General features: G+C 48.4%; 1 protein-coding gene across 3 annotated transcripts in view; it reads right to left on the bottom strand.

The window, feature by feature from the left end:
• ZFYVE27 (zinc finger FYVE-type containing 27) overlaps nucleotides 1–12,069 on the bottom strand; it is a 570,694-nt gene that overhangs the window by 227,408 nt on the left and 331,217 nt on the right. For 2 of the 3 annotated variants that reach the window (XM_069611556.1, XM_069611554.1), the window contains exons 9-10: nucleotides 10,349–10,372; nucleotides 9,506–9,647 (exon numbers count right to left, since the gene is read on the bottom strand). In XM_069611556.1, coding sequence (XP_069467657.1) covers nucleotides 9,506–9,647; nucleotides 10,349–10,372 — 166 coding nt within the window. The remainder of the gene's footprint in view (nucleotides 1–9,505; nucleotides 9,648–10,348; nucleotides 10,373–12,069) is intronic. The other variant, XM_069611555.1, reaches the window with a different exon arrangement.

Raw genomic sequence — 12,069 nt, forward strand, 5'->3', positions numbered from 1 at the left:
CGCCCACCTTTTGGAGGTCGGCCACCTTTGCCTCTCTTACTACTTGGTCGCCTCCCAACCATGGCACTGATGTTGTTGTGCATATGGGAGTTGCAGTAAACAATTGTCCTGGGAAATTGGGGTGAAAGGGGTAGGGTACTAGATGGAATTCGTACCCTAGTGCTCTAGCAAGGCTGTATGTGACCCCTGGGGGAAGATGACGGGTCACACAACGCACAGGCACCCCAAAAACAAAAGCACACATGCACGCAACCCCTGGTAGACCACGTGCATGGAAAAATAAGCCCGCACTACGGTGTGGCACCTAGAAACACAAAAATAAGCGTACGCGTGTTACACGCAGCCTACAATGACCTCTGAAGGGGTACGCGACACACGGGGGCAACCACAGTTGGAAAATATTTGCGTGACTCACTGTCTGCCTTGAAAAAGAATGTGAAAAAGACGCGCGTGTGCGCGTAGGCTACACCCCCGCCAAAAGAAGAAAAGAACGCAGTCTGAGGAAACAGGGAGTACGAACTGGAAACGTTATGAAGTAATCACGTGTGAACCGACAAGAAGTACAAGATACACCCGCTCGCTCTCCACAAAAAGCATGTACAAGGAAATAGCGTGATACTCGTACCTTTTAAGCCAGCCCACACGTGAGACGTCACATACGCACTAATGCCCTTTCCTCCAATAGCACGGTGACGTGCAGTTTTCTGACGTGCTGATTCACTATGCACCCATGTTGTGGGCAACGTCTGCGCGCCCAACGTCACTGACGCGCTTACGCGCTAAGGGCCTTTCCTCGAATTACACTCTGACGTGCAATTTTTTCACGTGCCAAATCACTCCGTATCAAGCTGGCCACGCGATTACACACGGAAGACCACGCTCCTGCCCAAAAGGCCATTTTCCTGCCCCCCAGAGCCCCGAGCACACTCCCACCTGCCATCTGCTGCTGTCTGACTGCCTGCTGCCCACTAGCCCTGCTATTTGCTGCCTGCACGTCAGCCAGGGGTGCAGTTGCTGTGACCACCCCTGCTGGAACTGAAGACTCTTGACTGGGATACCATCGATCCACAGCCCAGCCCCAGGACCCAGTTGCCCACCCACACATGCCTCTGGGGTTGCCATGTCGGGCACAACACCATCTGACACCACTGGCAACCCCCAGCCAGAGAGGCAGAGGGCCACCAGCTTCAGTGCCAGGGAAGTTGGTGTCCTGGTGGGGCAAGTCCTGCGGCAGTATGATGCCCTCTTTGGAAGTTTGCGTGCCGACAATGAAGGATGGACCAGGATCTGGGTGGACATCGTGACTGCCATCAACGAGGAGGGGGTGGCAGTCCACGACATCAAACATGTCTGGAAGCGCTGGGAGGACTTCAGGTCCAGGACCCTCGACAAGGCCCAGCGCCTCTTGAAGGCAGCGGATGCCACGGGGCGCCGGGGCCACCTGTCAGACCACCAAATGAGGGTCCTGGAACGCACACGCCCAGTGCTCCACGTCGAGGTCCTTGAGTGGCAAACCCGTCTGGAGTCGAGCCGTAAGTGTACATGCATACTGATTGGACGCTGTGCGTGTTGTGGTGTGCCAGTAGTGTGCAGGTTGCAGATGTGTTTTTGTAGGGCCATGTATGGATGTGTATGTACAGGGGCGTGAGGCTGACACATGTGAGTCCTCTCATGTGTGAGACACATGGATAGTGTATGTGTTGGTAAGCATGCAGGTGTGGGAGCACACATGTTTGAATTACTGTGTATGTACATTGGCATGGTTGTGGTGTCACACATGGATGGTGGTTCCAGCTGCATGTATCTGCACTGTGTACATGTGCATGTGTGTGTATTTGACAAGTGTGCAACTGTGATGCAACATGGATGCATGTGACACTGACATGTAGAAGGCTGAATGGCAGATGTGACATGGATGGCGATCTCATCACTGCGACAGTTGGTGGAGATGTACACATGCATTTAAGTGTGGGGGCTGTGTGCATGTGTTGTGCACTCCCCGTGTTTCATGTGACATCAGGCTCACCTTCGGCTGCTCATGCTGTTGTTTGTGTATGGATGGTGCTGCCTGGTGCAATAATGCTGTTGAATTGCTCATGTGTGTGAGTTGAAATGACATGTGTGTTGGGGAGTGTGATGCCATGTCTGAAGTTTGACACTGACACTCATGTAGAACTGTCATATGTGTATCAGTCCATTGTCCAGTGCCCTGATGCCTGTGTTCTATCTCTCCCTGTCTGCAGTGTCAACTGATGAAGAGGGCGGAGAGGGTGCTGTGGATCAGAGGGGCAGGGATCGCACCACCAGCCGGAGACGCAAGACCCGGCTCCCCTCCCAGGTTGCCATCTTGTCGGGGAGTGAGGAGTCCGGTGCCGCGTCCCAGGCCGCAGCTGCCGAGGGTAGGTCCAAGAGGCGGAGGTTGGAGGTGGACTCCTTAGCAGCAGAAGGGGCAGCTGAGACCCCACAGGGTCCGACGGAGGAAGATGGCACGGACTCATCCAGGTTGGTGGGGGGTTTGGTGGAGGAGGAGGCCGTGGAAGGGATACACACGGGGTCTGGAGGTGGGGATTCCACTGGTGCTAGTGGTGCAGTGCAGGGACAGGAGGCAGCACAGGCTGCCGCGGAGGTGCCTGTGTGTAATCCTGTCCCCGATCCTGTGACTGCATCATCCCGCACCAGCAGGGATGCCTACGCCCAGACCCGTTTTCAGGGAGGGGATCCGCTTACAACAACTGGTCTTCCTCTCCCTGCGGACGTGGCTATCCGGGACCGGGTTCAGCCTGTCCTGAGTGGGATGGTGTTGCGTCAACGGAGCATGTGAGGTGACCTGCAGTGTTTTCGTGAAGACACTGCACGTCATCTTGAATGTCTCATTGACCGCGTTGACCTACTGGGACTGGTCACCAGGGATGGATTCCTCCGTTTGCTTGACCTTGTTCCGACCCCCTCCTCACCTGAACACCCTACGCGCCAGTCGTCCTCCATGCCATCTTCCCACCCATGTATCACCTGGGTACCCTGTGGAGCTGCCTCTGACCCAGCGGCCAGGCTGGTGGGGGACACATCCCTGCCACAGTCGGGAGTCGGACGTCCAGCAGGGGTGGCCACCACGACAACTGCACCCCAGCCAGAGGAGGATGTGCAGGCAACAAGAGCAGGGGCACAGGCACAGCAGCAGCAGCAAGGTGGGAGCCATGATGGCTCTAGGCCATCGACATCAGAGGGGCAGGCATCGGCCAGAGGGCAGGAGGACCCAGGATTACAAGCGTCTTCCGTGTGGCAGTGGTTGGGCCACGCCATAGATGCGGAGCGGCAGCAGACGGAAGAGGCACGGTTCACAATGGTCAGGGCGGAGAACTCCATGCGGAGGGCACTGAGGCGGGCCGAGTGCCTCGGGGCAATTCACAGGGAGTTGGAGGTCAACATGTCATCGTCCCTGCGAATCCTCGGGGCCATGGAAGAGGACCGCCTCCAGGACATTGAGTGAGCCGTCGGACTAGCCCTCCGCCATTGTAAATAGTTTTTAGTGTTAGGTTTCATTTTCGTTTTCCTTTGATTTGGGGTGATTGGACTATGCCCTACACAATTGTATATAGTTTTTTTCTTAGGTAGTTTCTTAGGTAGGTTTCATTTCTTTCGTTGGGCTCATGGACCCTTGACAATGGATTGTACATAGTTGGACAATGGATTTATTTTAACTTTTTCTTTGGATTTCACCATGGATTAATGGATTTTTCTTTTTACGTTTCCCTTGGATTTGCTTTGGTGGAGGGAGAGTTTGGACTATTTTTCTTTTGGATTTCTTTGGATTGGTTATACTTTTCATTTACTCATCTTTTGGACATGCTTTTCATTTCATGTTTGCTATTTTTGTATGCTTTCATTTCATTGCTTTATTTTTGCCCATAATACATTTTGATATTTTACTTCCATGTGTGTGATTCGCTCATTGGGTTCATGCATGTGAAAATGTGGGTTTACACAATCAGTGCCAACCAGTGTGTGTGTGTGACGGACATGTGTTGATGTGCATAGTTGACTTTTGGTTTGTGTCTTGAGATAGGCATGTCAGTGTGGGGTGGATTGGGAAATCATTGCGTCTCAAGACTGGGGTGGCGTGCTGTGGTATTTTGGTGTAGAAGTGGGCCATGATTGTGCATCTTTATGTCATGTGGGGGGGGACATGAGTGGGGGCCCGCTGGCAGGTGCCCCTCACGGCTGGGGGGTGGGGATGCAGGGGGACATGAGTGGGGGCCTGCTGGCAGGTGCCCCTCACTGCTGGGGGGTGGGGGTGCAGAGGGACATGAGTGGGGGCCTGCTGGCAGGTGCTCCTCACGGCTGGGGGGTGGGGGTGCAGGGGGACATGAGTGGGACATGAATGGGGGCCTGCTGGCAGGTGCCTCTCACTGCTGCGGGCTGGGGGTGCAGGGGGACATGGGTGGGGGCCTGCTGGCAGGTGCCCCTCACTGCTGGGGGGTGGGCGGTGCAGGGGGACATGAGTGGGACATGAGGGTGGGCCTGCTGGCAGGTGCCCCTCACTGCTGGGGGTGGGGGTGCAGGGGGACATGAGTGGGGGCCTGCTGGCAGGTGCCCCTCACTGCTGGCGGGTGGGGGTGCAGGGGGACATGAGTGGGGGCCTGCTGGCAGGTTCCCCTCACTACTGGGGGGGTGGAGGTGCAGGGGGACATGAGTGGGACATGAGTGGGGGCCTGCTGGCAGGTGCCCCTCACTGCTGGGTTGGGGGTGCAGGGGGACATGAGTTGGTGATCACTAGTGCAAGGTGACATGTGGCCTGGCTGGGGGGCATGCCCATGGTGGATGGGCTGCCTGCGGGACATGACATGGGGTACAGGGTAGTCCCCTGTGGTGTGGGCTGCCTGCAGGGCCCGTGGAGGGGGTAGAGGGCACACCTGGGAGGACCCACATTGCCAATTCACGTGTGGGACTCCCCGCGCACCCCACTGGATACACGTACCCCGCTCTGACAGCGAAATTGCGTGTGAAACTTCCCACGCACCCCTGAAATACATGTACCCCGCTCGCACAGGGCCAATCGCGTGCAAAACTTCCCGCGCACCCCCGAAATACACGTACCCCGCTCGCACAGGCCCTACCGCGTGATAAACTCCCTGCAAACCCCAATAATACACGTACCCCGCTCGCACAGGCCCTACCGCGTGTGATAATTCCTGCGCGCCCCAGGAATACATGATCCCCGCTCGGCGTTTCCTGTGTAGCGGCCTTGTAAACTGGTCCAGGGTTAGCGCAGCCCTTAGGCTGAATTGGGGATTTTGATAGCTTTTCCTTGCGCGAGGGGCGTTCTTGGGGGCGTAAATGGCGCTGCAGAATGTTCTCTGCGCCAGGGCTCTTTTTGCCTTGGGAATTCCATGAATAGGGGGTGCGCCAGAATGCTGTTTAGCGCACACGGCTGGTGCACGATCCCTCCCTGCGCTGCTCGCGTGCGCTGCCTCTGCGCTGAAATCTATGAATTACCCCCTTAATCTTCACGTGCACCGGGACCTGATGGTCTATCTAATGACATGTTGAGATCCAATCCAGAGGCTTGGACAGATTTTTGCTTCCTCTTGTTCTCAAACGTCATGAAAATCAAAGAAGTACCTCCGACATGGAAAAACGCTGTTAGTGCCTATATTCAAGAGGGGGATCAATGCCTCCCAGCACATTTTTGACATATTGCCCTCTTGGATCCCCTGGGGAAGCTGTTTGCCTTGATCCTATTGCGCTGTTTAACCATCTGGGTGACAATTAACAAACAGGATGGATAATAGACAGATTGGCTTTGTCGGGGGTGTAGGCACAAACATCATTTTGCTGGTGCTCAAACTGTTAAAGCTAGAAGCACAAAGGATCAAGACTAAAACATATCTGGTTTTCATAGTTCTTGAACAGGCTTTCGACAGCGTAGACAGAGAAAAGCTGTGGCAACAACTTGGTATTGCCCTCCTGACCTAGTGGATGCTATTTGTTCCCTGTATTCAGCAAAAGCAGTCCAGGTAAGACTATCGGGAGAAGGAGTACATTCTGATCAAATAGAAATTTCCACAGCCTAAAACAGGGCTGCCCTTTGGTGCCAATTCTTTTTAATCTCTATATGTCAGACCTTGGAATGAGTCAACAGAAAATAAGAGCCCATCCCCTGATTTCAAATGCCGAGCCTGTGCCCTGGACCATGTAGGCGGATGACCTTGACACAGATTGGCCTTCAGAGAAGACTGAAAGGCCTTGAGGTTTATATCTTGGAAATGGCTTGAAAATGAATGTCAGAAAAACCCAAATAATGTCCTTCTGTGCCCAATACTGGAAACAGAAAGGGAAGTTCAAATTATTCTTGGGGCCTACGAAACTAGAACAAGTCCACTCAATAAAATATCTCAGAGTTCGGGTGAATTAGAGTATTAGAGAACATGTATGAGACAAGCTCTAAGATCCAGTACGGAGTGCTTGGCCCATCAAGGGTCGATCTTACATGAGAAGTACAGAACATTTTCTATGGTCACCTTCCACCTACAGAAGAGGACTCCAATCCTTACCTATGGAGCGGAAACGGCTCTTAATTTAGCATGGCGCATTTGTGATATTTTGGAAGCCATCTTTTGGACGGAAAGTGCTGTGTCTGCCCTCATCCTTTACAATAGGTATCATTAGGTACGAACTGGCCCTCCAGTCGCTCCAGTCCAAGGTGTTGTGGAAATCGCTGGATCTATATCGGAAAACAATAACACATGATGATCTCCCTCCTATAGATATATTGAGGACAAAGCAGACCAGGGCCCACAACAGGCTCTTGGACTTCTGGAAAGCAAAATGCAGGGGTTGGATTCTATCGCTTGGTTTCACAAAGGATGTCCTGAAGATAAATCCTGGTACGATTTTAAAAATAATACAGATGAACGATCGGATAGAAATTCAGGAAAAGAAAGCTCTATATAAACTATCAATTTATTGCTCAGATGAAAAACGTTCAACAAACCAGCTCCCTCATTTTTTGGTAAAATTCCATTGTGCGATGTTTAGAAATCTTCTTTTGCGGCTAAGGCTAAACCTCCTCCCCACAAGGGAAGTCTTAGGCCAACAAAGACAACAAAGACAGCTGAAGTGTCAACCCATGACCTGTCGTTTTTGCAAGGATCTAGATCAATGCATTTGATGATTTACTGTGCCAGCCTGACCGCTATAAGAAATACATTTCGGGAGTGCCTTATAGGTGGTCCATCAACATTGGAGGCGAATGAAGGTGGAATTTGCTATTATTGGGGGAACATAATAACAATCTTTACCATGATGACATTCTGGAAGGAAATAATCCCAGCTCCTGGATCCCCATAACAAATTTTCGGATATACCCCGTGCACCACTTCTCCTCTTTTGCTGTGTATTCTCATTGGAGCAAGGACACAGTATCCAATTTTCAACCTATCAGAACAAAGTTATTGATGTATTGAACTATGTTTTTAATCTAAAAATGAAATGTGACTTCAGTTTTTTGTTTTCTTCTTTTAACGTAAATGGAGTTTTCTTCTTAATGAACTAGATCGAAGGGGAAAGTTACTGTATACTTTTGTCCCTTTCTCATGCTCTTCTTCTGTTTTGTTGTGGACAAATATGTGAAAGGTTTGTAACAAACCAAACACTAAAATATATATATATTTTTTTAAAGAATATCTGCAAGGCATACTTGGATGGAAGCAGTGTTCAGCCCTACCTGTGAAGAACATCTTGAACACCTGGGCCATGTGTTGCATGCCCTTCAGCAGGTCCATCAAAGCAAATAAGTGCCAAGTTGGTCAGAGTAAATTGGTCTACCTTGGTCATGAGGTAGGAGGAGGGGAGATGAAGCTCTTACCCAGTACAGGCGTTACACGACTGGGCCACTCCAACTTCTCAAACTCAAGTAAGAACCTTCTTAGGACTTATTGGTTATTACAGGAACTTCATTGACAACTATGGGACCATAGCTTCTCCTCTGAATACCATATCCTCTCCCAAGTACCCAGAAAATGTCGAATGTAATGAGGACTGTGAAAAAGCCTTCCATGGGCTGAAAGAGGCCCTCAATAAAGCTCTGGTGCTGAGAGCTCCAGATTATACGCAGGCATTCCTGGTCCAAACTGATGCTTCCAACACAGGGATGGGAGCGGTCCTGAGCCAATTTGATAGCAAAGGCAGGGAACACCCTATCTGCTTTATTAGTAGATAGGGAAACAAGCAGGGCAACAATTGAACATGAATGTTTTTCTATTGTGTAGGCCCTGAAGAAATTTAGGTAATATCTCTATGGAACTACTTTCAAGATTCAAACTGACCACCAACCCTTAAGGTGGCAGATGCAGATGAAAGGAGAAACCCCAAAATTGCTTGGCCGGTCCATATGCATACACATCTTTGATTTCACTTTTGAGCCGAGGTCAGGTACTATGCATAAGAATGTTGATGGTCTCTCCAGGAAGTATGACCGACTGGATCAAGAGAGCCACCCAGGAGTGGATTAGATCCTCCTGTTCCTAGTCTGGGGGGGACAAGTGTTAGGGAGATTTATCCTTATTATGCTTCATCCCCTCTCCTAGGGAGATCCCCGGCACTCTTTACTGGCCCTTTTTCTTTAAATCCTAAATGGGTGGAGCCTTTTTCTACTCATTCATTCGTGTAGGCTCTGTCTTTTGGAACTCTAGTTTACCTATACTATGGAGTCTGTCTGCTCCATAGCTCTTAAAGGCATCTGTGTTTTACTACTGCAGCACACAGCTCCTTATGGGCAGTGTTGCTGAGGACCCTCACAGTCTTCCTTTAAGATTATTTTTTTAATATCCCCAAGTAACTACAGTTCTTAGGATTAGAGAGATACTAAGTATCTCACCCAAAACTTTAGAGACAGAGATTGGCATACACCACACTCAGTGGAATGCCAAAGAGATACCTAGTATCCCCCCTTCTCTCTGTTCCTGTGACTTTTTAGTCACATATACAATCACCTAGTTATGACTGGTGGCAGTGGATGTGTTCTACCAAATATATTGTATTTGTTAGTACTGCAGGCTATGTCCATAGCCCCGGTGGTGCACAATAAAGGCAACCAAGTAACAACTCGGACTCTCCTTTTTTCGCAATGACTAGTTTGGTTGTTCTTTGTCAGCCCTTCTTCTACCATTCTGGTAGAGGGAGGCCTGTGAGTGTGTTTTGCCTTTAGCAGCAGTAAACTCCAACCTGTGGGCAACCTCAGATCTCTGCATGCAAGAACGAATAACCTCAAACTCATAATGAAGGCATGTTGATTTAGTGCAAAACAGTGCTTCGGCAATTGCATTTATAATGTTGCAAAATGCTATATAATACACTTGTTGTTTGCCACCTCCAAGAATGTAGCTACAATATGCCGAATGAAGCGGATTTAGACGTTTCAGTCACAGGTTTTTCCAATTGAGTGAAACAACTATGATCTAAAACTCAACATTCAATCTGTGTCCTGTAAAGAAAAAACATTACGTACCGATGCTATTCGCAGGGTAGCGTTTGCGGAGCTTTTCTGTCAGTTTCGAAACCTTGTTCCTGATCACCTCGTTCTTACTCATAAATCCATTGTCCTGTAGGAGCTCGTACTCCACAGCTCCTTGGGAAATGTCATCATCCTCCTAAGCAAATGGCAAAACAGAAACGAGCATGAAGAGGAACCACCATCGACGAATCAAAGAAAAATGGCAAGGGATTCATAGAACTGGGCTCATCAACTCAATTGATATATGAGACCAATTAACAAATATTTAATATGCCATTCTCAAAACCGTGATTGGATTTGACTATTCAGTGCGTTGAAGATTCCATCCCTAGAAAATAAGTTTATGGTTCCATTCAGTTTCCCATGTCGAAGAATAAATTACGGTTATTGTCTGAATAAAACATCAGAATCAGAACTAATTTGTGAAATGGGATAGCAAGTAGATCACTGGATGCAGCATTCTCTTGCACAAAAGTGGCTGGAATGAGTTAGCATTTAGCGTTCTGAGATGACTGTTTCAGACTAAACTGTGTGGGCAATGAAACAAGCTTATTGGAGCAATACGTTTAATCCACTTTTAGTGGAGATGAGGTGTTATGTCATTGGTGATTTAAAAGTGCTCCTGACAGACTTCTCCCACTTTTAAATGCTCCACTGAGGATCAAACTTATGTTACATTGAACCATCCTGTTCCCAAGGTGAGCATGTTGCCCTCAAGCTATCCTTGCAGCTTAGGGTGAAGGAGTAACAAACATGAATTTCAAGATCACAGCCTGCCTTTATTGTGCTGGAACGTTAGAATACTTACCCTTCGCATACACAAAAAACACCACTCACCACTATCACCATCAGCTGTTGCTCCTTTGTTAGCAGTATGAGAATAAGTAGAGAAACAAAAGGAGGGGTGCAAATTAGAATTCAAGGCTTGCACACAGTTACATCTTGGCCAGAAGTCTTAATGCCATCAGCTTCAAATGGGTACTAATCTCTCTGGGTTTGTGTATGTACAAGAATGCCAATGCACCTTAACTTTCACATGCAAACCATGAAAGTGACGTTTTTGAGAAGAGTATTTTCTTATGAATGGCTACTATAAAAATTGACTTACGATTTGTGGGCATGCCCATTTACAAATTGAGGTGAAGAGGTAAAAAACAAGTTGACGGATGATTTTAGAGGTGTCATTTCACCATCATCATGTGGGCTATGGAAGGCACATCAGAAGTGACATCAATGGCACTTTTTACCATCTACGACAGACAGCACAGAGAATAGCATCGCCCAACATTTGACTGATTTTTAAACAAATCTTTGTGGAAAACTTGGCAAAATGAACATAAATCAAAAGGTATAAATAGACAATGCTAAAGACCGTCTTACTATTAAGAGACCAGTAATGTGATTTGTAAAACAACATGGCTTGAAAACAGTAACAAACGTGCTACCCATAGCAATCCTTTAAGTAACTGCCCTTAAGAGGCTACATGTCATCTGGGAATAATTTTTCACAAAGAGTTACTTAAGCAATAAACCCCGAGCCGGGGGGACATTACCCCGTCAGGTAATGCTCCAGGGCCCATAGTTAACAAAGGCCTTGGGGCATTACCTGATGCGGTAATCCCCCTACACCGGGGCTTACTGCTATTAGTACCCTGGCACGTTAGACTGTGGTACTAATAGTATCTTTATTTTAGTTGTGAAGCGGCAGCATTTCACAAGTGAAAAATAGAAGAACAAAAACAAGATGCCCACCATGGAACAGGGTATACGTAGTCCTAGTCCCTTTTCCCTTTCCATGGTGGCCATGCAAAAAAAGAAAACAAAAAGAAAACAAAGAAGATGGCCACCATGGAAAGGTGAGAATGGACTACACATAGTTCCTTCTCCCTTTCCATGGAGGCCATTGAATTGTGAGAGTAAAAACGATAAGATGGTCATCAACGGGGAGAAGGGACCACACGTAGTTCCTTATCCCTTTCCATGGCGGCAAGTCACGAAAGGAAAACAGATGGAAGCGGCTGCGACCAGTGCTTTGTCAGGACAATCAGATCGTTTGTAACAATCTGATTGTCCCTCGCCGGGTACTAATTTGTAATAGCCAGAGTTAAGATATGACATTGCGCAAAGCTTTACTAGTCAAACCTTTACAAGTTGTATTCCATTTTAAGCAGAGTCCTCTGGAAAAACAGGCTATGAGGCCTATGCCAAAAGCACCAACACCGACAGCTGTATGGGCTGGCTTTGTGTGTGCACATTTCTGGAGTACATCGACTTTATTACTGATCATCAGCTGCACAAATTTGTAAACCTGTGTTTCATTTGCCAGCTCTGAGCCTGCACTGCATTTCCAATGTTAAACAAGGGCGGACATCCGAATTATGAAACAGCACTAACAGAGAGGATATTTCAATTTGATGAAAATTTGACCGGGCCTATACTCACAAGGGCGGGACCATATGTTTGAAAAATCACACACATCGATAGTTTTCGGATGGAAAAACACAGATTCAAACATTTTAAATACATGGAGATATTGTAAAACCTTGGTAGAATGTAAG

Source organism: Ambystoma mexicanum, chromosome 8 (assembly GCF_040938575.1).
Source record: "Ambystoma mexicanum isolate Mex_15411 chromosome 8, UKY_AmexF1_1, whole genome shotgun sequence".
Lineage (NCBI taxonomy): Eukaryota > Metazoa > Chordata > Amphibia > Caudata > Ambystomatidae > Ambystoma > Ambystoma mexicanum.